Source organism: Dendrobates tinctorius, unplaced genomic scaffold (genome assembly GCF_039654945.1).
Source record: "Dendrobates tinctorius isolate UK_male_01 unplaced genomic scaffold, ASM3965494v1 ptg000111l, whole genome shotgun sequence".
Lineage (NCBI taxonomy): Eukaryota > Metazoa > Chordata > Amphibia > Anura > Dendrobatidae > Dendrobates > Dendrobates tinctorius.
Genome location: NW_027361779.1, coordinates 37,520,796 through 37,548,603, shown reverse-complemented (window position 1 = coordinate 37,548,603; position 27,808 = coordinate 37,520,796). Strand labels below are relative to the sequence as shown.

Below are 27,808 nucleotides of genomic sequence, written 5' to 3'. Positions count from 1 at the left end.
CTGGGGCTGCGCTGGAGGTGAGCTCTGTGCTCCCTGTGGATGTGACGCGACGATCCCCGCACTGTGCTGGCTGGCCTCTGCTGTATTTTGCGGTCATGCGATCTCGGGATAGAAAGCTTCCCGGCCGGGACAAGGACCAGAAATCGGGTCTGTCCTGCGGGAATCGGGAGGGTTGGGACCTATGCCTCTACCCATCCAGATTCCTGCTCAGTAAGGGACCCCACACATGAAATAATTGGTCTTCCTGGATTTCCAGATTTGTGGATTTTGGAAGCATGTAGAATGTCCCTATTCTTGGACTCTCTGGTATTAGGTCATCGGCTCTGTAGTGCAGCGGGGTTGGTGCAGTGTGACAAATAGGCGGGGACCACAGAAAGTTTAACATAATTAGGCTGAGTTCACACGTGGCGTTTTTTTCGCGTTTCCGCAGCGGTTTTAACCGCGCGATTTTGCCGCTAAAACGCGAAAAATAAGCATCCCATGCATTCCTATGGGATTCCGCAATGCTGTGCTAATGCTGCGGTTTTTACCGCGGCGGAATCGCTTTGCGGTAAAAAATGCAGCATGCTCATTAATTTTGCGGAATCGCGGCGATTCCCGCACCCATAGAAATGCATTGTTCCGCTTACTTCCCGCATGTGGCTGTGCACACCATGCGAAAAGTAAGCAGAACAATTGCGGATGGTACCCACGGTCCGGAGGAAAGGAGACTGTCCTCCGGGCTTTGGGTACCATATCCCTGTAAAAAATAGAATTTAAAATAAAAAATATTGTTATTCTCACCTTCCGACGTCCCGTGCAGCCTTCCCGCCTCTCTCCACGCTCCCGGTCCCAGTAAGCCTTTGCGAAAATGCCCGCGATGACGTCCGTTCTCGCGGGATCGCGAAGTCTCGCGGTCATCGCGGGCATTTTCGCCAAGGATTACTGGGAACGAGAGCGTGGAGAGAGGAGGGAAGGCTGTGAGGGACGTCGGAAGGTAAGAATATCACCATATTTTATTTTTTTATTTTTTACATTTTATCTTTTACTACTGATGCTTCATAGGCGGCCTCAGTAGTAAAAAGTTGGTCACACTTGTCAAACACGAGTGTGACCAACCTGTCAATCAGTTCTCAAAGCGATGCTACAGATCGCTTGGAAAACGCTAGCATTTTGCAAGCTAATTACACTTGCAAAATGCTAGTTTTTCCGCCAGAAAATCGCGGGAATTTAAAATGCGATTTTCCCGCGGAATGGAATTCCGGAACTCTGGCGGTAATTTCCGTGAGAGTTCCGCTACGTGTGAACTTAGCCTTAGAGTCTTTATTTTCAGAACTCACACATAGGAGTGATGCCCTCTGGTTTCCATAAACACAGTCCAGAACGCAAAACCTGTTGCCGTGGACAATGGCACCACCTTGTTTTTTGGGTGCATCAGCCGCCTGGAAGTCCCTGGCTCTGTGATAGCTCCACACAGACCTGGGTGGTACAGAACAGAGCCACCTGCTCTGCAGCTTGATGACTCCACTGACACACCAAAGGCAAAACTGACAAATTTAAATGTTATTTTGGCCATAGAGCCACTTCCAAAACCCGGAGTGGAGAGAGGGATTCGCCCCACTGCCAAACCTGCAAATCCCTAAAATTAAAAGCCCTTAATGGGTTTTCCTAAAAATCTGACTGGGTCACTACATAGACCCAATTCATTCTTTCTTTTATTTTGCCTTGTGACTCACAGGCGTCCTCCACAGGCACTCCAGCGGGTTTAATACGACCCCGTACGTGTCCTGGGGACACATATCGACCCTTGCATATGATTGTCCTCACTGCCTCACAGGCTCTTATGCATTTGTCCGGCAGACAAGATACCAACTTGTTTAGTTCCTTGAAATAGTCCTGTGTAGGGTCCGACGCCAATTTTTTGTAGTAGCGTGTGTCCATAAGTTGTCTGTTTGGCTATGTGCACACGGTGCGGATCCTGCTGCAGATCCGCAGCGTTTCTGGCCCTGCGGGTCCGAAGCAGTTTCTGCTGCGTTGTACAGTACCATTGTTTCCAATGGTAAAACCAAAAACGCTGTGCACATGCTGCGGGTTACAATCCGCAGCATGTCAGTTCTTTGTGCGGAATCTGCTGCGGTGTCACATCTCCTCCATTGTAGAGGTGTGAAACCGCAGCCTAAACCGCGGGTCTTTTTGACCTGCAGTTTTTCCAAAATCCATGCAGAAAAATCCGCACCATCGAAAGCTATGTGTGCACATAGCCTTTGCTTCCTTCATGTTGTCTGATGTGTTCATCATGACTATTGCACCTCCCTTGTCAGCAGGTTTAATGATGATTTCTTTGTTGGTTTTCAGAGGCTGTATGGCCTTTCTCTCCTGGGCACTGATGTTGGATGTTTGTCTCCTGTTGTGTCTATGATGGTGGATTTTATCAAATGTCTGAATGAGTCTATATATTTATCCAAATGAGGGTTGCGTCCCGGTGGAGGTGTCCAGTCTGACCTCTTCTTGGTTGTCAGGATCCCTTTTCCTTCCGTCTGAGAGTTTTCTGAATCTTCTGTATCATTGAAATATTCCCTCAGACGCAGTCTCCTGAAATAATGTTCCAGATCACTGCAGAGTTCAGTTTTATCTAGGGCCCTAGTAGGACAAAATGAGAGTCCTCTAGAAAGTTCGGCCAGCTCCACTGTGTTGGGTTTATATAAATCTGAGAGATTGATGACACAGATGCTTTTGTGTCTGGAATGGAGTGGTTGTCCAAGTGTTCAGGTTTTGGCCTTGTTTTGTATCTGTTTGTATAGAGTCCTGAATTGAGGTGTAATCTGTGTAGTTTCTTTTCCTTATTATGAATCAGAAGGATCTTTACTTTTTTGTAGTATTGTTGTATTTTTGCTCTGTGTTTTTCTGTGTTGCCCTTGGACTTTACTCTTTATCCTGTAGCAGACATGCAAAAGGTGGTTCCTTAGTCTATCGAAAGTCCTGTGACAAAGGTTTTGTGCATAATGAGTAATATGGGTATGAAGAATTGGGTTTGTAACCTCAGATTTGTTGTGGAAAAATCTGCAGTAAATCCACATTAACCTCCTTTTCTAACTTTACGTTCCACCAGCATCAGTGCACTGGGCTTGTGCAGCAAGTTGGAGTTGACACATACTGTACATTGACTAATTACAATGATCAGCTCTACATAAGAGAACTTATTTTTCTTATCTTGATGGCTGGACCGGGGGCTTGTCTACAACATTATAGAATGCTGTACATAAGCCATGAAAGGCAGTGGCCACATCTTATAGCGACCAAGACAAGTGCACTTTAACAGGAAAGTTTGTAACTCTTTTATCTGTTTTTTTCTGAGTTCTTCTTGGCTGAAGAACAAAAAAGTGAAAAATGTGTAAAAAGACTCCATAACAAAAAGTAATTTTTTTAACCTCAAATAAATGCATATAATTAGAGAGAGACATTTCCCAATGCCTTTGCCTCCTTTTAACAATGTTAGCCCCTTACCAAGTAGAAGAACAGTGCTGGATGCGAGTGTTGTGATCTGTGAGGTCACCAGGACCTCTCCCATGCAGCTAGACTTGACCAGCTTTTCTCTCTGTCCTTTCCAGGTGATGGTTTCTGCTGGGGATAGAGCTGGTCTCTAGAGGGACGTGGAGGGAGAATGAACACTGAAGAACTGGAGTTACTGAGTGACTCCAAGTATAGAAATTACGTGGCGGCAGTGGACAAGGCGCTAAAGAACTTTGAGTACTCTAGTGAGTGGGCCGATCTTATCTCTGCTCTTGGAAAGCTAAACAAGGTAGGTCTCTTTACCGTGGACATTACGTGGGAGGGCAAAGATTCAATGTGCCTATTGTCAGATGAGCAGAAACATGTGCCTGAGGTGTATGTTACTGTAAAGAAAACTGCATGCTGTTAAGGGGTTATGTGACATCATCGAGAAGTTTTCATATGGGAACCTCCACTGTCTGTATGACCTGCTTAGGCGCTCTTAGGCTATGTGCACACACTGCAGATTGGTCTGCGGATTCTTATCTGCGGAACCGCAGGTAAAACCGCAGGTAAAATGACCTGCGGTTTTACCTGCGGATTGCCACCTGGACAATGGAATAGGTGGCAAACCGCAGCATAATCCGCAGAAACAATTGACATGTTAATTCTTTCTGCGGATTCAAAACCACAGCTTTTCCGCAGTTAAAAATCTGCAGCATGTGCACAGCAGAATGTAAATCCCATAGGATAACATGTTACTGTACACTGTCTGCAGAACTGCTGCAGTTCTGCTGCGGCCAAAACCGCAGCGGAACCGCAGCATGTGCACACGGTCAGTAACCGCTGTGGGTTGGACGCTGCGCATTTGTGGTATAGATGTGCATATCTGTGCCCATATAAGAGTAAACATTGTGCCTGTTGTATGTGAGTTTACTCACCTGCTTGCTGTCAGTAATGAAGTGGTACTGCTTTACATGCACTGAAGAAGCACAAGAGGCTGCTGTCTCCTAAGCACAACTGAAAGGTTAAGTCTGCCCAGCAACAGACTTCAGGGTCAGAGACAGTTGACAGTTGGATGTCTGTCACAGGAAGGAGATGGGCGGCCATCTTGGAGGCAGTTTGGAGTTACTGAGAACAGAGGGAGGATGTGCCAGAGAGAGATCCAGTAACATCCGTGCGTAGAAGCAACCCGACGGTACCAGAGCCATGGAGGGGTGGAGCTGATCGTGCCCTTGAACAGATCTTTACCAGATAGGAGAAGATTACTGTCAGGAATGCCGCCAAAAGATGGGAAAGGCTGGGACTTAGAGTGAGCAACGCTGAGGCAGTACCACTCGCTTTCAGTTGGAGCCCTCATCCGTGTGCATGGATCAGTCATTTGTCCACGGCAGACCCGCGTTGGTAAGATAATTAAGGCCCACTTGTGACCGCAGTGGGTAGCTGTGCACACTTCTCACCACATTTTGGCACTAAAATACTCAAGACTGAGAAATGGCCTATAGTTAGCTAGATAGTGAAATTGACCCTTTCATGCTACAATTACTGCCAAGATCAGCATTCGAGACTTTCTGCTTCGCTGCTATGTCACCTATTTCTTTGCCATCTGTGTCTGCCATAAAGTTACAATTCACACCTAGGTGTTGTGACCTGACCAGGAGGGATCTTCTGAGGATTGTTAAAGTTGCGTAATATTTGCTCAAGCTCTTTAAACTTAGTTTCCGGCTAAGCAGCCGCTGCATTTAGTTATTCGGTTATTCTCGGTGTTGCTGAGAAAGTAGCATTCTTCTGTGTTCACTGTTGTCATATTGGGGAGGGGAATATTCGGTTGGCAATAGAGGTAAGTCATTGTAAGTTTTACGCTGTTGTGCTGTAGCGCATGCGAGCCCGAACTACACCCCCACCCAGGTGTTCCGGAGTCCAGGGTATTAACAGATAACAGGCGGTTGGTCTATTCAGGTACACCAGTAAGCAAAGATATAGGGAGTATGTTGTCGCATATTGCATGGCGCCATGCTGTATAGCATAAGGGTGTCGGCCTCCTGGCTGAGTGTTTGTGGACTTCTTTGAATGTTTCTCCTCTTTCTGGATCCTTTTATCCACATATTTAAGTAAAGTATTTTTGGTGGTTGAACTGGTGTTACTCGTTCTTGTTCGTGACTTTGCCATATCCTGGAGAGCCCACACCGGTAACCGGCTTAAAGTGTCACCTAAAAATGCGCTTTATTAATTTCCAGCTGGCGGTAAATGTGCTGGTCATCTTCTGTCTTCATAGATCACAGCCACTTCTTCCAGCAGCCTTGTTATCTTTGGTGTAAATTGAATATGATCCCCTCCAGTCTCCGGGGTGTCGTATTGCCAGTGTACGTGTTGTGTTATTCCCCGATGCTCGGTGATGATACACATTGTGAGGGAGCACTGATCCTCCTGCTTGTGCCGTGTAATGTGCAGTCACTTATGTTGGCGACACGTCGCTGAGTGAGAGGTAGTCGTCTTGCCTGTGACATCTGTAGGATGTTTATTTGGCGTTTTATATAGATTGTTTGTGTCCTTTACCTTGTGTGTAGTTATTGTAAATGGATTGTGCTTTAGAAGTTTATTTTTTTTGCATTTTTTTTTTTTACAAATAGAAGCTTTAGGGTACCGTTACACTTAGCGATGCACCAGCGATCTCGACAACGATATGGATCGCTGGTGCATCGCTAAGTGGTCGCTAGTGAGCTGCCACACAGGCAGATCTCACCAGCGACATAGCAGGGGTTGCTACTTACCTGTCAGATGCGGCGATCCTGACGTCCTCCCGCCCGCGTCCACGCGTTGCTCGTTGGCGCCACAGGAAGCCCAGCAGGAAGCGCCCGACGAGAAATGATCCAGGACGTTCTCGCTTGACCAGCAGTGGGGGAGCCGGTCGGCGGTAAGTATCAGACATAGCGATATCGCTCGCAATATCGCTGCTACATCACAAAATCGGTGACGTTACAGTGATATTGCTAGCGATATCGCTATGTGTAACGGGGGCTTTAGAATAGGTCTGTCAATGGTAAAATGTCATGTTGGATTTGTTTCAGTTATATTATTTATTTTACTCTCTTTATATAGTGCCATTAATTCCATAGCGCTTTACAGCCATCATCACTTTAAATTCAGTGTAGCTTTGAAGTGTGGGAGGAAACAGGAGAACCCGGAGGAAACCCACGCAAAAACGGGGAGAACATACAAACTCCTTGCAGATGTTGTCCTTGGTGGGATTTGAACCCAGGACTCCAGCGCTGCAAGGCTGCAACTTTGCACAGCTGCACTACAATACCTTAGCCTTGTATCCAGGTCACCTCTGCAACCATTGTTTCCTCCACTTAAAGGGGTTTTCCCACGAACAAAGTTTATTTGAACCACTTAATGAAGTTTTTTTGGTTTTGCATTTTCATTTTTTGCTCCCTTTCTTCTCAGAGCCATAACTTTTTTTTATCTATCTATCTATCTATCTATCTATCTATCTATCTATCTATCTATCTATCTATCTATATGAAAATGGCCATGTGAGGGCTTGTTTTTTGTGGGACAAACAATACACCATTGGTTTTATCATGTTGTGTACTCCAAAACAGAAAAAAAATCCCAAGTGCAGTGAAATTGCAAAAATAAAGTGCAATTCCACAATGGTTTTTTGTTTTTTGTTTTTTTTCACCATGTTCAATAAATGCTAAACTAACCTGACATTATGATTCTCCATGTCATGACGAGTTCATAGACACCAAACATGTCATTTTCCAATACCCATAGTGTCTCCATTTTTTGTGATCTCAGGTTGGGTGAGGGCTTATTTTTTGCGTGCCGAGCTGACATTTTTAATGATCCCATTTTGGTACAGATAATGATCTTTTGATGGCCCATTATTGCATTTTAATGCAATGTCGTGGTGACTAAAAAAACGTAATTCTGGGGTTTTTAATTTCGTTTAGCGATCAGGTTTAATTTTTTTTATATTGATCGGGCGGTGATAACAAGTATGTATTTGTTTGATTTTTTTTTTTTTCATTTTGAATGGGGCGAAAGGGGGGTGATATGAACCTTTATAAATATTTTTTAAAACTTTTTTTTAACTTTTTTTAGCATGGTTTAATAATCTCCATGGGAGACTAGAAGCTGCTCTGCTACGTACAGGTGATGATCAGATCGCCTGTATATAGCAGAATTGCTCTAAACAGCTGACATGTGCCGGAAAAGATGTGGGCTCACCACCGGAGTCCGACATCGGTGTACATTTACGCCCGATGTCACAGTCAGAAAGGGGTTAATCAATCTAATAAAAATGTTCCTGTGCTGAGATAATCTTTTAAGCGTGCCCCTGCTGTGTACTGTGTAACGGCTGTGTCTGACCGTACAGGGACATGGTCTGATCATACCACAGCTCCTGGGCAGGGGAGGAAGCAAAAGAGAATATACAGACATTACAGTACTGGATCGCAGCTGATTATTCTGTGAGGTAAACATGCTTAAAAAGAAGCAGGGAAATATTCTACCTCACAAAAAGAATCAGCTGTGATCCCGTGCTGTCCTGTCTGTATACTCTGTTTTGCTTCCTCCCCTGCCCAGGAGCTGTGGTATGATCAGACCATGTCCCTGTACGGTCAGACAGAGCCATTACACAGTACACAGCAGGGGAGGCACGTGTATAAGATTATCTCAGCACAGGAGCAATTTTTTTTTCAAAACACACCCAATTATGGATAATATTATTATTTCAAGATCTGTTAATTAAAATGTACTTTGTTTATGGGAAAACCCCTTTAAGTGACACACATGCACTGATTGCTCAAACCTGTCCAGAGACCTGTTTATTTAGTAACCTTGGAGCTCAGCATGATACCAATGTGCCCTATCCTCCTCCTACTGCCAGAATCCGGAGCATCTTGGCTGCCGTCACGCTGTCATCATCTCTATCGGTCACGCGGTCTAAGCTTAGTCCAGCAGTACCATTCTGGTACATTACCTGTATGCTCCGATTTTACTCTTTCATTTTATTACACTTATTTGTTACCTTACACATGTGGTGATCAGTTTGTATATAGTTTTGTGCTTTTTTTTCTACTATGTAAACCCTATCTGGGCGATCTTGTATTTTGTATTGCAGCGCTTTGTACCATTTCTGTGTATATGACTATTCGGCATGCCCTCTATTATATATGATGCATCTGCTCACATGACAAAAAGGCCCTAGTGCCTAGAAAAGTGTTGGACCTTTCAGAAGTGTAATCTTCAGAAAAGGATAGTTTCTCATCACTAGATGAAACATTCTTTTATTGGAACTCTGTGCCCATTTTGATGCCCAGTATGCTATTGGTGAAGTGCTACGAAACAATCACTGACCTCAGGGAGACCAGTCAAAGAAAACACTGCGGCAGCCGGCAAAGGTGCTCAATCAGTGAAATCCTAGGTCATTGCTCCCTGGGAAATACGAATATGCAAATAAATTCCGTGGAGCCTCATTTAAGAGTCTCAAACACGGGACTAGCCAGATCTTCCTCCAGGGAAGGATCCAGCCAAGGGGTGGCTCCTTTCGGAAACCACCATTACCACCATATTAAGTGGCCCTTTAAGTCAATATCCAGCTCTTTACGAGTTTACAGATATGACAAGGGAAATACCAAGGCCAGGTATCCATCCACAGACAGCTGTTTCGGGGTGTTGCCCCTCATCAGTGTGGAGTAGGATTCTGGCTAGGTGGGAGCAATGCCTAGTAGACCAACATCACGAAACAATCACTGACCTCAGGGAGACCAGTCAAAACACTGCGGTAGCCGGCAAAGGCGCTCAATCAGTATAATCCTAGGTGCATTGCTCCCTGGGAAATACGAATATGCAAATAAAGTCCGTGGAGCTTCATTTAAGAGTCTAAAACACGGGACTAGCCAGATCTTCCTCCAGGGAAGGACCCAGCCAAGTGGTGAAGTGTTGTCACAGACCCAACGTTCCTATACTTGTTTTATCCTCAAGTGTATGGTAGCCCATCATGGATCCTGATCTTTACCTGTGTATGCTGCTTCTTATTTTGACAACCACAATGGGGCCAATTGGGCTTGTCTTCCAGTTTCTCACAGAACCCAATGCTTTATAAGTAACCTTCCATCTCCCATTTTTTTTTTTGTACTAATTGTGAAGTTGTACTGCCTGTTATTCATTCATTCATTCATTCATTCATTCATTCCGTATAAAAAAAAATACATACGAAGATGAAGAAATTCATATTTTTTTCCACCCATAATCTGTATAAGTCAATTAAAAAAAAGAAACTAAAATCTTTTCAGATGGGAAAAAAATAACTAAAATGATGTGGTTGCATAAATATGCGCACCCTTAAACTAATACTTTGTTGAAGTACCCTTTGAATTTATAACAGCATTAGGTCTTTTTGGGTTGGAGTCAGCATGGCACATCTTGAATTGCAATCTTTTGCAACTACTTGAAGCTGCGCTCCAGGTTGCAAGGGCATCTCCTGTGTACATAACACATCTGTGTCATCCCACAGATTTTCAATTAGATTCAGGTCTCGGCTCTGGCTGGGTAATTCCAAATCTTCTTTTGGTGAAGCCATTCTTTTGTTGATTTGGAGGTATGCTTACGGTCTTTGTCGTGCTGAAAAGTGAAATTCATCTTCAGCTTTTTAGCAGAGGCTTGACGGTTTTGGTTGCAAAATTTTACTGATGTTTGGAACTGCTCATAAATTCCCCCACATTGACTAAAGCTCCAGTTCCAACTGCCAAAAACAGCCTCACCATGCTTCACTGTGGGTATGGTGTTCTTTTGGTGATGCACAGTGTTGGTTTTGTGACAAACTTACCTTTTGTAATTATCGCCAAAGAGTTCTGCCTTGGTCTTATCAGATAATAGCATGTTTCCCTTACATGATTTTGGCAGATTTCATGTTTTGCAAAACATTACTGGACTTAGATGCTTTTCTTTGTAATAAAAATTGTTCCTTCTTGCCACCCTACCCTACATAGATGGCATATGAAGAATGTGAGAGATGGTTGTCATGTGGAGTGCACAACCAGTGCCATCCAGAAGTTTTTGCAGCTCCTTTAATGTTGTTGTAGGCCTCTTGGGCCAATTTTCTTCTTGTGTTTTCATCAATTTTTTGAGGGATATCTAGTTCTAGGTAATAGCACAGTTATGCCAAATTTAAGCCATTTATTGATGTACGTCTTCACAGTATGCCATGGTATAGCTAATGCATTGGAAACTTTTTTTTTTTTTTTGTACCCTTCTGACAATTTTCAACAATAACATCCCTTTGCTGTGTTGTAAGCTGTTTGTGGACGATGGTTTTTGCTGTAAAATACAACTAGGAAACTATCAGGAAAAATCCTATTAGAGCAGCTAAACTGTATATGGAGTTAATCAGAATCACTGTAAACAATTGCAGCTGTTGTCCAGCATTGGGTACAAGTCTGCAGTCACTCTGCAGACTTGTAAATCCTCTCATCACGTACACTACACTCTGCGAGGATTCTGCTGTGTCAGAAGCGGACAGTCGGGTGACTGCAAGTATACTGTGTTTCCGGAAATAGCTGGTAGTATTGCATCTAGAAGGCATTTATGGGTGATTATTTCCCTCTTGACCTAATTGATGGGATGTAAGGTAATGTCTTTCTTGTAACATGACGGTCATTTTCTATTGACAGGTATTGCAAAATAACGCCAAGTATCAAGTTGTTCCTAAAAAGTTAACGATTGGAAAAAGACTGGCGCAATGTCTCCACCCAGCATTGCCAGGGGGTGTCCACAGGAAGGCGCTAGAAACCTACGAAATCATTTTCAAAATCATTGGACCAAAGCGCTTGGCAAAAGATCTTTTTCTGTACAGGTATTTGGTCGCTACTGATTGTGAGGCTTTAAACCACATGACATTGTAGAATGTGAAATATTGTATCATATTTACATTATTTTCTATTGTTTTGTCTGCCTTTCTTTAGCGCTGGCCTTTTCCCTCTCCTTACCAATGCTGCCATGTCTGTGAAACCAGCATTACTTAGCCTATATGAGATCTATTACCTACCTCTGGGCAAGACTTTAAAGCCCGGCCTGCAAGGACTGCTCACTGGTATTCTTCCCGGCCTGGAGGAGGGCTCCGAATATTACGACAGGTAAGACTCTGTATGCCGTTATAGAGGCCATATTGTGCTTCAGCAAGATCGCTGCAGGACAGATGCCAGCCACCCTCTGAGGGGGCGGAAAATGGGTTTTACCATTTATAAGCTTCCAAACTCTGTGCCTCATTCTTATAGGAGTGCACAGTGTAACTATTGCAGCATGAATTGGAGGACGACTCCACCATTTCTGGCAGATGCGATTTACTCTGCTGCGGCTTTTCAGTGCCATACATTTAAAAGCAGGTCGAGGAGTTTTAGGCTTGGTGACTAGTCCAAGAGGCTTGTCCTCAGTATCGTCTCCCCTTTAGTGACTGCTCTCTGTGTGCGTCTTGTAGGGATTCACTCTCAGCCATTAGGTAGCGTGCACACAGGGAATGTAGTTTGGTCTAAACAAGTGCAGTTTTATATTTCTTTCATAAGACTCCAAGGGATTCAAAACCAAAAACAGCCTTTTCTGGGCACAAAGGTATACTGGCAACAAACAGTTCATTTAGCAGGGCATATGTGTTAGTGCGGGCTCAGCCGAACAGATTACAGTCCTTTCCCTTGGAGCAAACTTTTTACACAGAATAGATACGGTCATACCAGTCTCTGTATTGCCTTCAGCCTGAGCTCCAACAGCTTTCAACGCCAAACGGAAGTGTCAACTCCGGCCACAGTTCACACTGATAGGCTGCAGCTTCCACACAGTGCTCTGCAGCTCCCTCAAACGGGCTGATCAGCTTTCCTAGCTGACCCACACAGTCTCCATTCAGAGAGAGACCCTGGCACATCGCTCTCGGCTATAGCTCACATTTTGGCTGGTCATTCACCAGCAGTACACTGATACATCTAGTGAACCAAGGCTCTGATTCCAGTAAAAATCTAGGCAGGAGCATACAATCAAATCCTGCAGAGCTAGAACTTAACCCTATCCTACCTGGCTCTTTTACCATGTGTATTGAAAGAAACCTGTCCGTCTAGTGGAGCTTAGCAGGAAGAACCCACCAGAGACCATCCTCTTGGACTAGTCACTTTTCGCATGGTCCACAGCCGGCTTTTAATTTTTTTCTTTTTTTCTTTTAAACACTGCAACATTTCAGAGTAAATCATACCTTCATGTAATCACCCAGCCAGACTCTGATTAATGCTGATCGTGGATTAGCTGTCAGATTCTCCTTAAATTAAATATATGCATAGTTAAAAGTACGGCTGTATCTTTAACCTCGTTTGTTTCATGATGGAATAATTTATTACTGATGTCATTATTCTTCTGATGTGATGTCCGTCTTCTAGAACGAACACCCTTCTGGAGAAGGTGGCATCAGCAGTGGAGCAGTCTGCGTTCTATAGTGCCCTGTGGGGCAGTCTTCTCACCAGCCCTGCAGTCCGCCTGCCTGGCATCACCTATGTCCTTTCCCACTTGAACAGGAAACTTTCAATGGAAGACCAGCTTTACATAATTGGAAGTGACATTGAATTAATGGTAAGGACTGACGCTATGCTGGCACAACGTTACCTCCCTAATCTGTCTATGGCACCTAATAGATACGGATGGACGGACTTTATGTACCATTGTATAGTCAGGCTTACTGAAGCTATATTCTTCAACACGCACGTTCCTCTTTTTTAATTATTTCAGATTGCAGATGTATTTTTCTCTACTTCCATATATGCATGTTCCTCTCTGTATGTTGCACACAGAAAACCATTTCATTTTAAGCATCATTACCATTCGTGTGTAATTCATCACAATGTCAGGATTATATATTTTTTTCAATTATCTTTGAAATGACTAGGTGTGGGTCATTCATTGCAGTGCTGGTGGTGTGTAACGCTGCGGATGGGAAGCTTTCTCTTCTCCATGTATATTAATGAGCTTTTTGTCCTGTGCCATCCATGCTCATCACTGTCACATGACCCTGTGCATTGATTCCTATTCTTCTCCATTCATCACTGGGGATTGCTTCTGGATCAGACCTGAAAGAGCCCAGGAGGAGAACCGTTTGGCTTGGAGATCTGAATTGTTCAGTTCTGTTTGTCGTCTTTTATTCCAGCAATACAAGAGTAGGATAAGATGCAGTATATATTTTTAACTTTTGCTTGGTCTTGATGTACGGGCAGAGACACTGATTCCAGCAATGTATCACTTACTGGGCAGTTTGCTGCAGGTTTGACAAAATCACTGTGTAACCTGCTGAAGACATAGCAGTTCTCTGAAAGCTGAGCTCTGTATAACCCCGCCCACACCATTGATTGGCAGCTTTCTTAAAGTTGCCACTGAATGAGGGGGGAGTCAGCTGGTTACTAGTCTTCTAATGATAGTCTCCTGCTGATAAAATAGTGATTTTATTAAAACTATAAAAGCAGTCCAGTAAGTGACACATTGCTGGAATCAGGATTTTTGTCTCTACATTATGTTGCTCTCAGATTACGTAGCAAAAAATTGGTGACAAATTCCCTTTAAGGCCCCCCCATACACATTATGCTAACCCCTTAATGACCAGGTCAAATTTTTCAAATCTGATCTGTCACTCTATGTGGCAACAAATCTGGAATGTTTCATCCCATTGATATTGAGTTTGTTTTTTTCATGACACATTGTACTTTATGATAATGGTAAATGTAGGTCAATATGTTTTGAGTTATTTGCAAGGAAATTTACAAAACTTTATTAGGGACCTATTCAATTTTCAAGTGACTCTGGGTGACCTATTTATTGGAAACCGCCCAAAAGTGATACCATATTAAAAAATAGCACCTCTCAACATATTCCAGTCTGTTGTACGGCAGTTTATCAACTCTTTAGGTGCTTTTCAGGACTTAATGTAAAAAGGCATGACAGGAAGGAAAAATTGTATTTTTACCACCTAAATGTTGTCAATTTCTGAACAGGCCCCTATTACTGTCAGATCGGGCCATTATATGGCCGTGAATTGCCATGGCAATCAGGACCCCACAATCCTGATTTCGTGTGTCGATGAGGATAAAGAGGGAGACCCTGCACTCTAGATCCCATAGTCACCATTGACAGCTGCATCTGAAGGGTTACATGACTATGGTCGATGCTAACACTAATCGGGACTGATACAGCATAGTGGTTGGCTATCATGTACAGCTGACAGCCGCTGCAATCTCACCCGTCGGGGGATGTTATCCTCTTATAGTCAGTAAAAGGCGTATTGGTGGTCACTACAATGTAAGTTACCTATTGATAGACATAAGATCAGGCAGAGGAGTCTGAGAGAGACTTTCTCTTTTCCGCCCATTGAAAACACATGAATGCTCGGCTGATGTGTGTGGTGGATAGAGGGAGCGTATAGTCACCCATATGTATGCAAATCTTGAAAAAGAGAAAGAAGGTGGCACTCGCCAATCTTCAGAATCCATACTTTAATTCATAACGGTTAAAACATCTTAGCCGGAGAACGGCGGAAAGGAGTGAGCAGGTGACGACGGCTGTTTCGAGCTTTTGAGCTTCTACGGGTCAATAGCGAGAAACAGCCGTCGTCACCTGCTCACTCCTTCCCCCGTTCTCCCGGCGAAGATGTTTTAACCGTTATGAATTAAAGTATGGATTCTGAAGATTGGTGAGTGCCACCTTCTTTCTCTTTTTCAAGATTTGCAAGCATTGTATCATTTTTGGTGAGCAACCGACCTCTCCGGTGTATGCCTGCAGCGTTACTGGACACCGGGCTAAATTGACTGCCTGCTGAGGTTTTTGCGGTCCTGTTTCCCCTTTTTCTTGGACGGATGGTCACCCATATGTACGTGTAAGGTCCTTCCACACATTAAATCATTAAATGGGAGTCAACAGGACCAACTGACCACCTGACAGATGTCATTGGAGAGATGTATCGGGCAGTTATGTCTGGGGGATTCGGAGAGATAGCCGATGGTTCGGCAGTCGGCTTTCTCCTGTGTTCAGACAGTTTTAATCTGCATGAATCAGGAGAGAGGTTTGTGTCGTGCCAAGGACCTGGTAATTGCTTCTTACCAGAAAACCCCATGGAATGTGTGCTTGTTGCTCACTGCGGCCTATATCCGGTGTAACCTTCCTGATGTGACGTGTTTTCCAGGTGGAGGCGGTGAGCACCTCTGTGCAGGATGCCAGCGTGTTGGTCCAGAGGAGCACATTGGACCTTATCCTGTTCTGCTTCCCCTTCCACATGAGTCAGGTATGGAAGCGAATATCCGAGTACACACCTCACTCACCCATGTGGTAAATTGGCAGCCTAAAACGTTTCCCATCAGTTACTCTTCTAAACCCGTATGCTGAGCAGTGAGAGAAACACGTTACCATACTGTATTGACACCAACTAGTAGCTGCAATGCTGAAGGACTGTAGGAAACCACCTGTCGCCAAGAAGAAGAGTCTGTTCCCATTTTGGCTGGATTTCCTTCTCATTGACTCATGCAATGAGTTATAGCTAGCACTCCCCTGCTCATCATACAGGCTCCCTGTTAGTGCTTCTCCTGACTGTCCTCAAGATCTCATTAATCTTCTTGCTCCATATGTTGCTGAGGAGAAGTTTCCTCTTGTAAAGGGTAGACTATATGCCTCCCTGGTATAGATTAAAGCCTTTAAGCCAATTTCTGTGACAGATTCTTTACAGTACTTCCTATTGTGGGCAAACAAAAGCACAATGTAAAAATTACCTCGTGCTAATAATCTTACTGTGTTCTAATATACTATTACTAGTGATGAGCCCAAGTGCCCGGTGCTTGAGTTTGCCTAGGGTGCTCGGATATGCACAGAGTATCGCATGTGCTCGAGGGACATATTAGAGTCCTCTTGGCCGCATGTTTCGCAGCTGTTAGACAGCCACAAAACATACGAGGATTGCCTGAAAACATGGTCAATTACTGCATGTTTTGTGGCAGTCTAATAGCCGCGAAACGTGGCCTCGAGGACTCTTAACGTGTCCCTTGAGCACCCGCGGTACTCTGTGCATACCCAAGCACCCTAGGCAAACGCATCACTTACTATTACCACAATTATCATTTCTATTCTAAACCTTAACAGGGATGACCGGCCTCTTAAAGGGTTGTCCGGCCTCAGGGTACAAGTCTACAGTCACTATATGTGACTGCAGACTTGTGAGTCCTCGCAGTGCATGCACTCTGGTGCTGGCGCTGAGATCGGATGAGTCATTAGAATAAAAGTCATGTTTGTTTGTTTTTTTTTTGCAATAGTTTTTTTTTTAACATTTTGAAACCCAGCAGTATAAAATACTAAAATGCAGAATTCTAGCTACATGGATCACCTTAACGGTTCCCCTCCTGTCCCCCTTTGTGCTCCTTGCTCCATCACAATGGACGTATGACCCCATCAGCCATTTTCTGACTTATAGTTGTGATGTAATTGGTGAAGCCTTAGAAAAGCCTATAGAATTTCTGATTTTTTTTCTGTAAAATGTGGACCCCTGTGGTCTCATATACAGTTTGGGGGCACCTCACAGTTTGCAAGACATTCATCAAATTGCAACTATTGTATTTTTGTGGTAGCAGAGAATTAGTATGCATGACATGACTCCTTCAAAATACAACCTGCCATGGAGAGGTGAAGATTGGTATACACTGGCCACATTACATGCCCGGTGCTTATGCATTAGTGAGAAACTATTGCAAAAAGTTTTTTCATTCAGGTTCACTTCCCACTCCACATTCAAGTAATCGTCACCCTTCAAGTGTTACCCTTCTGAAATTATCAGCATCGTATAGGGGTTCTCCTCTACTTTAAAAATTATTGTTAATGGGTCAAGAGTGGGGTGAGGAAAAAAAAATATACTGTCCTCTAACACTGCTTTACTTTTGCTACTGTTTCAGAAAATCAACTTCCAGAGGGGGTCCCGTGACTGCTGCAGACGATCAGCAGCCCTTGATCGCCTGCAGCTTTCACACTCCCTCTGAGCTGGCTTCTTTTATTTTTAGTATTTTTTTGATGGCAGGTTTTTTGACAAGAAAAAATATTTTATGAAACACTATCAGGAACGTTCCATTTTACCAAAAGAGTAATAGATGTTTGGAACCAGTTTCCAACAAATCGGTCTAGAAGATCATCAGTAAGTGAATTTACACATGGCTGCAATTATTATATCCAAAGGTAAAGAGCGGAAAAGAAATAAGATAAGAAGGACCATGCGGTCTTATTATGCCATCAATCTGTTGTCCTTCTAGAGATGCAGACTGTGGTATTCTTACTATGAAAAATTACCATGGATCTAAAAACATGAGTGTGAACGGAACCTTAGAATTACTGCTGTCTACCGTATAAGATTTGCAGACTGGTGCCGCAGTCATGCTGGTAGTCCACAGCCACTAGACCTCCGTCCTGCGGCATCCCTGACTTTTCTGATTAGTAGGCTTTCATGATGTCAACGCTATGCAATGAAAAGATATTGCAGGGTCTATGGGAAGAGGTGCCATGGATGCCGCACATCGTATGAGGATTCAGTGCTCTGCTACAGCGACCATGGACTACCAACATGGTTACTGTATCGGGGTAATGTAAGTTTTTTTTCCTCAAATTTAGCATTAGAGATGTCAGGGATCCTACTTGTGATGGTTTATCTTGTCCCACATTTTATGCCCAGGCAACCCGTCCTGATATGATTCGCATTCTGTCAGCTGCCCTGCGTGTGGTGTTACGGAGAGATATGTCGCTGAATCGAAGGCTCTATGCCTGGCTGCTAGGTGAGCCCATCAACTTCCTATTACCAAGGACTGAAGCTGCAGTAACATGTTTTATCACCTTGGGTTTGGCATCTGATTTTGGTACCTACGTTAGACAAAATGAACATAGATTTAAGGCCCCGTCTCACTAAGCGGCTTACCAGCGATCCCGACACCGATATCAAGGTGTCAGGATCGCTAGTAAGTCGCTATGTGATCGCTGGTGAGCTGTCACACAGACAGCTTCACCAGCGATCAGCACAGCGATGCCGAGCGCCCGGCATCGCTGGCCATCCTGTAAAAAAATAGAATCAAAATAAAAAATATAGTTATTCTCACCATCCGATGTCCCGCGCAGTCTTCCGGCCTCTCTCCACGCTCCGGTCCCAGTGATCCTTTGCATGAATGACCGCGAGATGTCACGGTCTCGCGGGATAACAAAGTCTTGCGGTCATTCATGCAAAGGATCACTGGGACCGGAGCGTGGAGAGAGGCAGGATGGCTGAACGGGACGTCGGAAGGTGAGAATAACTATATTTTTTATTTTTTTTATTATTTTTTACACCTGATCGCTGGTCTCCCGCTGTCACACTCAGCGATGCGTGCTGGCCAGCGGGAGACCAGCGACCAAAGAAATGTCCAGAGATTTCTTGCAGCGATCAGCGATACCGGCAGGGGGGCCGCTCGCTGATCGCTGTCACACACAGCGATCTCGCTGGTGAGATCGCTGTTACGTCACAAAAGTTGTGACTCAGCAGCGATCTCGCTACCGAGATTGCTTAGTGAGACGGGGCCTTTAGTAGTCGCTTATCTCTGATTAAAGGATTATCTCATTAAATCAATTAAGCTTTTCAGTTCAGTTGTATGAAGCTATTAAGAGGCAAGGAGGAATCCTACCCTGGAAATATTACAAGGAAAGCATTTAGGCTAATGAAAGAATAAGTGGTAGATGTCTGGAGTAAAAATGTTGAGTTCAGAGTGGCTATAGTCATCGACTCGAAAGGCCCCACACACGTCAGACTAACTGGACGATGTCGGCGGGACCTGCTGACAGTCTAATGTGTGTGAAGTTCTCTCGACTATCCCCCGACAGATTATATCAGGGGAGGGAAGGATCCAGCATGTTTGGGGTCTAGCAGTGGCTAGAGAAAACATGAGCACTCGGCTTAGCGGACCGTTCCTGAGTATGAGGAAATTGGGGGAGTTGATTGTTGGCCTTCAACCAGTCTGTCTCAGCTGAATGTCCATGTTATGTTACTAGAGCTGGGGTTGACAAGTGGCTTCCAAGCACATTTTGTGCTGATTTTTTTTCTAATGGAAGCAAAAGAATAGAAAAATAATGCATCCTGTAAAAAAATGTTTGTGATTTTGAAAAGTTTAAGTTCTTGTTGTAGGATTCACTAAACATGTAACTTCTGAGATCAGCATAATATTGTTAGAACTCTTAGAAAGGCCAGTCTCCAGTGCTGACCTCTTTTTAGCAAATATTTGTATTGGGTTGTACGCTCCTTTCCCAGGTCCCTGGTGAGTGTCCACCACTACTCCTGGTGTCTGGCATTGACTGTGGTACCTATGTCCCGTCAGCAGCAGCAGACAACCGGTGATTTCAGTAGCTCTGTCAGTGTGGGTCGAACACCCACCTAAGAGCTTGGCTCACTGATTGGCTGCCGCAACCAATGCCAGACACCTAGGGATGTAGCGGAGACTCAGCTCTGGAGACCAGGAAAGGTGAGTAGTGTTGTTTGTTTGTTTGTTAGTTAAAAAAACAAACTGCATTCCGAGTTGAACATATCTGAAAAGAAGCAACCTTTTTAATAATCCCTAGGTGTCTTTTCTTCTCCTATTCCTCTTTTCTTCCTCCTAGAAAAGTATAAATCCTTTACACACTTTTTTATTTTGTCCAGTGACTGCTAGACTTTGTTAGGACACCCCACACCCTGTTTTGATGAGTAGAATGCAATCACCCCATTGCCTAGTTATTCATGCATTTATAGGAGTAATAACACTTGGAACAGCCGAGTACAGTTATAAGAGAAGACGCACCACAAATGTTAGTGGTAAACTGATTGCCGTGATGGTTTTGAGATGTCACCACTCTCGTTGGTGATACACTTGAGAAGCATATTGTAGTGATTGTTAGGTGAACATCTAGGATGATATTTGAGCGCTCTGTCGATGACTATTCTTGTGCTATCTTTTATGCTATCTTTTTGCGGATCACACGTCTGGTGAGTTACCGGTGACTCCGTACATTTGGCACTTGGTGTAGTACCTGGCAGTGATCTAAGGTTACTTTCCATGTTTTTCTTAGGATTTGATAACAATGGGACCATTACAGGGCCAAGGAGCACAAGACAAAGCAATCCAGAGGAACATGCTTCCTACTACTTCAATACATTCTCGAAAGATCTCTTAGTACAGGTGCGTTATTCTTCTAGATAAGAGATTTGAAATGAATACTGCGATGCTGTACCAAACTCAGTGAATTGGGGGTTGAGCAAAACTCCTTATCACCTTAGTGGGGTTTGATTTGGTATCTGTTGTGCCATAATATTCTTGTTCAATCAAAGGGAATTGCACATGGCGGCTACTAATGTAAGCCTTCAAGGCAAATCTGGCCCTAGCACATTGGTCTGTATACAGTATATGGACAAAAGCGTGGAGACACCTGCACATTACACCTACAGGAGCTTTTATTACATCCCATTCTTAGTCCATAAGTAATATAGAGTTAGCTCCCATTTGCATCTTTAACAGTTTCCCTCTTCTGGGATGTTTTTCTACAAGATTTTGGAGGGTATGGGAATTTTTGCCCTTTCATACAGACAGTCACTGAGGATGGACAAGAGGGCCTGGCCACTCTACGTTTTAGTTCATTCCAAAGGTTTTCCTGATCAGGACTCAAATTTTATGTGAGGGCTTTGTGCGACCCACTCAAGTTCTTCCCCACAAAACTTACCCAGCCTGCCTTTACGGACTTTGCTTTGTGTGCTGGGGCACAATCATGCTCCCGAATTGTTCCCACAAAGTTGGAAGAATAGAATTGTCCAAAATATCTTACGCTGAAGTGTCATGATAATGTATAAAATAATGTCTGATTTTCCTTATCACATCTTCCAGAATCTTCCATTCCCTGCACACTTTCCAGAACTTTCTGCTACATTCATAGCTGCATAGACAAGCGATCCCCTTTCTTTCCTCTGCCTGCATCTTCACTCACAGCCTGTAACATGAGACTACAGCTCTCCTCACTCCTTCCTGGCTCCCTCCTCCCCCCTCAGGAATGTTAATTAGCCAGAGCAGGCTTTGTCCAAAAGAAACAATGTGCTTCACACATAATAGTGTAGTGTTTATAATAGTAAGGAGGACATAACTTGGGCCCCGTCAGTGACGGAAATATGAAAATGACATATTGGGACATGCTTCGATAGAGCTTCACTACAGTGGTTTTTGCTAAATCCTAGCACTAAAAGAACCCGTGAAATGGATTTCTCCTGAACAGGGTGGAATAGCTAGTCCGTGTCTGGAGTCCTTAGAAAGCTAATTTCAATATAAGATGAGTGATGTGTCTGCCGTTAGTCTGCTAAGTTCTCAAGCCAAGTTTTGATCGTTTATAAGTTTTCAGGACCAAATCTGTAACTCTTGAGCTAGAGAAGGGTGCAAGTAACCCAACCCACTTTAGTGATGTCACAGCCTTCAAGTATAAGTTACTGCAACTAAGCCGAGCCTATAGTTGCTGCCTGGACGCTGTTGTCTCAAGACCCCACATGCATTGGGATGTGTCGCCCATCCCCCCCAGCCTGGTTTGCCTAAGATAACCTAAGCATAATGTGAGTGTTCATTTCTGTTTTCATCCCCTTTTTTATTTGTAATAGTTTTGCACATATTTTAATTGTCTCATCTTGTAAAATCTTTTTATACCTTTTGTAAACACTGCCTACCTTTTTGGAATAAAATATAAAATTATTACTAGTCGTTCTCCATGTTCTATCACGAATCTTCACGTGCCTAAAGTTAATTACGCTACTAATGTGGGTTGGCTTCGGAACCACTGTATTAATTTAAAATATTAATATAGAAATTGAAAGCTGGTGGCAGCGAAGTGTGTTTTGGCTAGGTGAGTAGCGCTGGCATTGACAGAGCAGGTTTTATAAGCTGATTGTGTGGCTGTGGCCAAAGCCTTTATAATTCCCTCGCTGCAGCGTGCCTAATAGCCACGTGGCCCATCCGGCGACTAATTATCCTAGGTGCAGTTCTATGACTGTCCTGAGGGTAAGGGGAGGCGCCGGAGAGCTGCGAGTTCCAAAGTGGAACTGAAAAGTGGGATATACATAAATCCCGTCAGTTCGTGATGTAGTGTGGCAGCAGTGGAATAACTAAAATAAGCCCCTGCGGTAAATTGTTAGGGCAAGACTAGCTTTCTGTTTTCATCACAGTGTGGCAGTGGAGGGATAACTAAGATAAGCCCCCCTGCACATGTGATAGCCGTGTGTGGCCAAAGGTCATACCCCCCCTTTCTCCATCGCTTCATTGGGGGACACAGAAACCATGGGTGTATGCTGCTGCCACTAGGAGGCTGACACTATGTACAAAAAAAAGGTTAGCTCCTCCTCTGCAGTATACACCCCACCGACCGGCACTAATTTCCTCAGTTTAGCTTAGTGTCAGTAGGAGGTGGACACGGGTCTTTCATTAGACCCCTATCTACCTCAACGTGCGTCGTTTCTTTACAGGTTCCGGAGGGATACGGAGTGATCAGTCACATCCGTACTCCCACAAAGAGACACTGAGTACGGCGTGTACTGCCACCCCGTATCCTCATATGTCTGGATGGCAGGACCCAGAGTCCGAGCACGGATGCGTGTCAGGCGATCCAGCTGGTCCTCGCCCCCCGTCTCCCACCCACTCGCCCACCAGAGCCTGTCGGTCTGGAAGAGACGTGGTCCTTCTTCTACAAGGACCATTGCTGAGGGGTAAGTATGGGACCCCGGGGCATCAAGCCCTTCCCCTCCCTGCCTCCCCGGCTGCTCCTTTCTTTATCTTTTGGCCTGCCATGCTGCAGGCCCGGGTACCTGGAGGAGCGGGCGCCCTGAGTGACAGGTCACCAGGGTCACGGCTCCTTTAAGCAGCTTCTTCCCTGCGCCCCCCTCCCCGGCTGCACTTATTTTGGCTCAGCAGCCGGGCGGCATGTATGGGGTAGCGATCACGCGGGTGCAGCGTTACCTCCGCGCCGCCCCGCGCTTCCCGCCGGCCGCCGCTTTCTAATCCAGGCCCCGGCTTCTATTGCGGCCTTGTCCGGCGTCGCGGCCACGCCCCCCGCCTTTTTCCTCAGGCGGGCTTCTCTCCCGCCCGTTCTAAGCCCGCCCACCGCTCGAGGCCGCCCTTCTCTCTCTCCTCCACGTCTGCGCTCCAGGGGCGGTGCTCAGCCTTCTGGCCTGCCCATCAGCAGCAATCCTTTGCTGCAGTTAACCCGCCCTCCCTCTCCCTGTCTTCACAAGGAAGCGCGCTTTTTCTTTCCGGGCTCCCCTCAGGCGGCCGCCATTTTATCCAGCCTGTCAGCCGGACCTCATCGACTCTTCTGTGGCCCTGCAGACTCGAACGAGCCTTGCAGCAGCGTTCGCCGGAAGCTTCCACAGGACGCCGGACCGTGAGTAGCTCTGCTTCTGCAGACTGACACCCTGCTCTGCCTCCTGTCCCCCAACCTTCCGGCACTGCTTCAGTGACTTTCCCTCATTATGTCTAATTCTAAGCCTGATCGTGCTCGCCCTCCGGCTTTCACCTGCACCTTAGTCAAGTTTTTTGCATGCTCTTCTTGCAAACGCAAACTTCCCTCAGGTCAGCCCACTCCCCTCTGCACCGACTGCAGCAACCCCATCCAGACCGCCGCCCTGGAGCCCCCTATTGCTCCGGGTGAGAGCGAATCCCCCATTCCAGACTGGGCTTCTTCTTTATCTCAATCAGTAGCGGATCTCACCAGGGTATCTCAGACCCTAGTGGCCGTTCTTGATAAGTTGCCCCTGGACACCTCTGCAGGACCCAGCAGGTCACAAGAGGTTCCATCTGAACCAGCCAGCATGAGCCGCAAAAGACCCAGGCAGGATCTCCGGCCGGAATCCTCCCCTCGCCCCATCTCACCGCATAGTCCTTCCCAGCAGTCACCTTCCCGTGCCTCCTCACCTGAGTCAGGCGAAGCGATCTCGGATCCGCCATCCGAGGAGTTTTTAGAGCTGGATTCGGACCATACCGCGGACATGAAGGTTACAGTACAGAACCTCATTGCAGCGATTAACCACACTTTTGAGATCACAGACTCCCCTGCGGAACCCTCAAATCAGGAGGTTTCCTTCAGACAGGCAGAAACACCTTCCAGAGTCTTCGCTCCTCATTCCGAGTTTGCCAAGCTCCTCACCAGGGAAAGGAAAAATCCGACCAGGCGCTTTCAAAGAGGGAAGCGCCTCGGCGTGCTGTATCCATTCTCTCAAGAGCTCACAGACAACTGGTCGGCTTCTCCCTCTGTAGACGCCCCTGTGTCCAGACTATCTAACAGCACGGTCCTTCCGATTTCAGGTGTGGCGGCTTTGAAGGATTCTAACGACAGGATCATAGAGTCCTTAGCAAAGTCAGCATTCGAAGCGGCTGCAACGGTGCTAAGCCCAGCTTTTGCCTCCACTTGGGTAGCAAAGGCCATAGCTACTTGGGCGGATGATCTCCGCCAAGGCATTCTTGATGGAGCCCAGCCAGAGCGACTGGCCGAGCTAGGCAACCAGATTTCCCAGGCAGGGGAGTATTTGGTCTCCGCCTCTCTAGATGCCGCCTCTTGCGCAGCCCAAGCGTCCAGCAACTTAGTTGCAATCCGGCGTACGATTTGGCTCAAGGTTTGGCAGGCAGATTTGTCTTCGAAAAGGTCCCTTACCAATCTGCCCTTTCAGGGTGCACGTCTCTTCGGATCCCAGCTGGACCAGATTATCAAAGACGCCACGGGGGGCACAAGCTCTCTTCTCCCTCAGTCCAAGCCTCGTAGACCCCCTCCAAGGCGTCAGTTTCGGCCCTTTCGATCTTTTCGCCGCGACAACAGAGCCTTTTTCCAACCAACAAAGGCCACAGGCACGCCAGGATAGGAAGAAGGTCTCCTTTAGGCCCACTCCATCCTGGCGATCTCACTCCTCCCAGGGCAGATCCTCCAGATCCAGAACTGGAAGGTCCACCTCGGCATGACTACCTAAAGTGTCCTGAGGCGCCTTTGCAACTGGGCGGCCGACTCCTTTTCTTCAGGGATGTCTGGCTGGCCTCAGTGGAAGACGCTTGGGTCAGGGAGGTTGTATCCTCAGGATACAAGATAGAGTTCGTTTCTCGGCCCCGGGATCGTTTCTTCGAATCCCGTCCTCCAAAAGACCCCGCCTTAGTTCCGGGCTTCTTTGCATCCATCGACTCCATCCTCAGTTCCGGGGTGATTGTGCCCGTTCCCGAAGCAGAGCGATTCACAGGGTTCTATTCAAACCTGTTTGTAGTGCCCAAGAAAGGCGGCGCGGTCCGGCCCATTCTGGACCTCAAACTGCTGAACAAGAGGGTCCGCCTGCGTCATTTCAGAATGGAGTCCCTTCGTTCAGTAATTGCTTCCATGGAGGCGCAGGAATTCATGTGTTCGATAGATATTCAAGATGCCTATCTGCATGTCCCCATCTTTCACGGACATCAGAGATTTCTGCGTTTTGCGATCCATCAGAACCACTTCCAGTTTGTCGCTCTGCCGTTCGGTCTCGCCACTGCGCCCAGAGTGTTTACAAAGATCATGACGGCAGTGATGGCCCTGTTGAGGATCAGAGGTCTCGTACTCTTCCCGTACCTCGACGACATTCTGATCAAAGCTCCGTCTTTTCACCAGACTCTTCAAAGCCTTTCCATCGTTCTCGACACCCTGTCCAGTTTCGGGTGGCTCGTAAACAAGAGGACGTCCTGCCTCGTTCCGACTCAACGTCTTGTGTTCCTAGGCTTATTGTTCGACACCCGTCGATCGAAGGTCTTTCTCCCGGAAGAGAAGTTGATCTCTCTGCGGCGAGATGTTCGATCACTGCAGAGCCCGAAGCTTCCATCTTTCCGGTCAGCAATGAAGGTCTTGGGAAAGATGGTGGCGTCGACCGAAGCGATCCCCTTTGCTCAATTTCACACAAGACCGCTTCAACAGGCCATTCTGTCTCGGTGGAACAGGTCCGTTCTCTCCCTGGATCGTCCACTTCGTCTCTCGTTCCGGGTCAAACAGTCCCTCAATTGGTGGCTGACGTCACCCCTCATTTCCCTGGGACGATCATTCCTTCCGATTCACTGGCAGATTGTGACAACGGACACCAGCCTTCTCGGCTGGGGAGCTGTGTTTCGCAGTCTGACGGTTCAGGGTCGGTGGTCGTCTCAAGAGACAACTCTGCCGATCAACGTCCTCGAGATACGGGCGATTTATCTGTCTCTCATTCACTGGGAAAGGCTTCTCAGGGGTCTGCCGGTCCGCATTCAGACAGACAATGCCACAGCGGTGGCATATGTCAACCACCAAGGGGGGACACGGAGCTCCTCGGCTCTAGCAGAAGTGTCCAGGATTCTCCTCTGGGCAGAGGTATCGGTCCCAGCGATATCCGCAGTGCACATTCCCGGCGTGGAAAACTGGGCCGCCGATTTTCTCAGTCGCGAGGGTCTCGCGGCGGGAGAGTGGTCCTTACATCCGGACGTCTTTCATCAGCTTTGCCGTCCTTGGGGGACTCCGGACGTGGACCTGCTGGCGTCTCGCCTGAACAGGAAGGTCCCACAGTTCGTATCCAGGGCCCGAGATCCTCTCGCAGTGGGCGCCGATGCTCTGACCATTCCCTGGTCGCAGTTCAAGCTCCCTTATCTGTTCCCTCCCCTTCCTCTTCTTCCCAAGCTGTTGAAGAAAATCAAGGCGGAAGGGGTACCAGTCATCCTCATTGCTCCGGATTGGCCCAGAAGAGCTTGGTTCGCGGACATGGTCAACCTTCTCGCGGACGCTCCCTGGAAGCTTCCAGACAGAGCAGATCTTCTGTCTCAAGGTCCGATCTGCCACCCCAATTCTCGGCCGCTCAATTTAACGGCGTGGCTGTTGAAACCGCGGTTCTGAGGCGGTCAGGTTTTTCAGATCGGGTTATTCACACCATGATCCGGGCTAGAAAACCATCATCTTCCAGAATTTATTATCGTACGTGGAAGGCCTATTTCACTTGGTGCGAGGCCAATGGCGTTCTGCCCATGTCCTTTTCTCTTCCTGCTATTCTGGCGTTTCTCCAGGCAGGCCTGGATGCGGGCCTCGCCCTCAGTTCTTTGAAGGGTCAAGTTTCGGCGCTCTCCATTCTTTTTCAGAAGACGTTGGCCTCCCGTCCGCAGGTCAAAACCTTTCTTCAAGGTGTGGCTCACACGGCACCTCCGTACCGCGCTCCCGTGGATCCATGGGATCTGAATCTGGTTCTGGAGGCTCATCAACGGTCTCCCTTTGAACCTCTCAGGGAAGTCTCCCTGTCCCTTCTCTCCTGGAAAGT

General features: G+C 46.2%; 1 protein-coding gene across 3 annotated transcripts in view; it reads left to right on the top strand.

Moving 5' to 3' along the window:
* The window catches only part of DOP1A (DOP1 leucine zipper like protein A), a 120,468-nt gene that overhangs the window by 19,921 nt on the left and 72,739 nt on the right, over positions 1–27,808 (top strand). For 2 of the 3 annotated variants that reach the window (XM_073589670.1, XM_073589667.1), the window contains exons 2-8: positions 3,588–3,778; positions 11,151–11,332; positions 11,442–11,612; positions 12,894–13,083; positions 15,677–15,775; positions 18,194–18,293; positions 20,584–20,693. In XM_073589670.1, the coding sequence (XP_073445771.1) occupies positions 3,641–3,778; positions 11,151–11,332; positions 11,442–11,612; positions 12,894–13,083; positions 15,677–15,775; positions 18,194–18,293; positions 20,584–20,693 (990 nt within the window). In that variant the 5' untranslated portion in view covers positions 3,588–3,640. The remainder of the gene's footprint in view (positions 1–3,587; positions 3,779–11,150; positions 11,333–11,441; positions 11,613–12,893; positions 13,084–15,676; positions 15,776–18,193; positions 18,294–20,583; positions 20,694–27,808) is intronic. The other variant, XM_073589669.1, reaches the window with a different exon arrangement.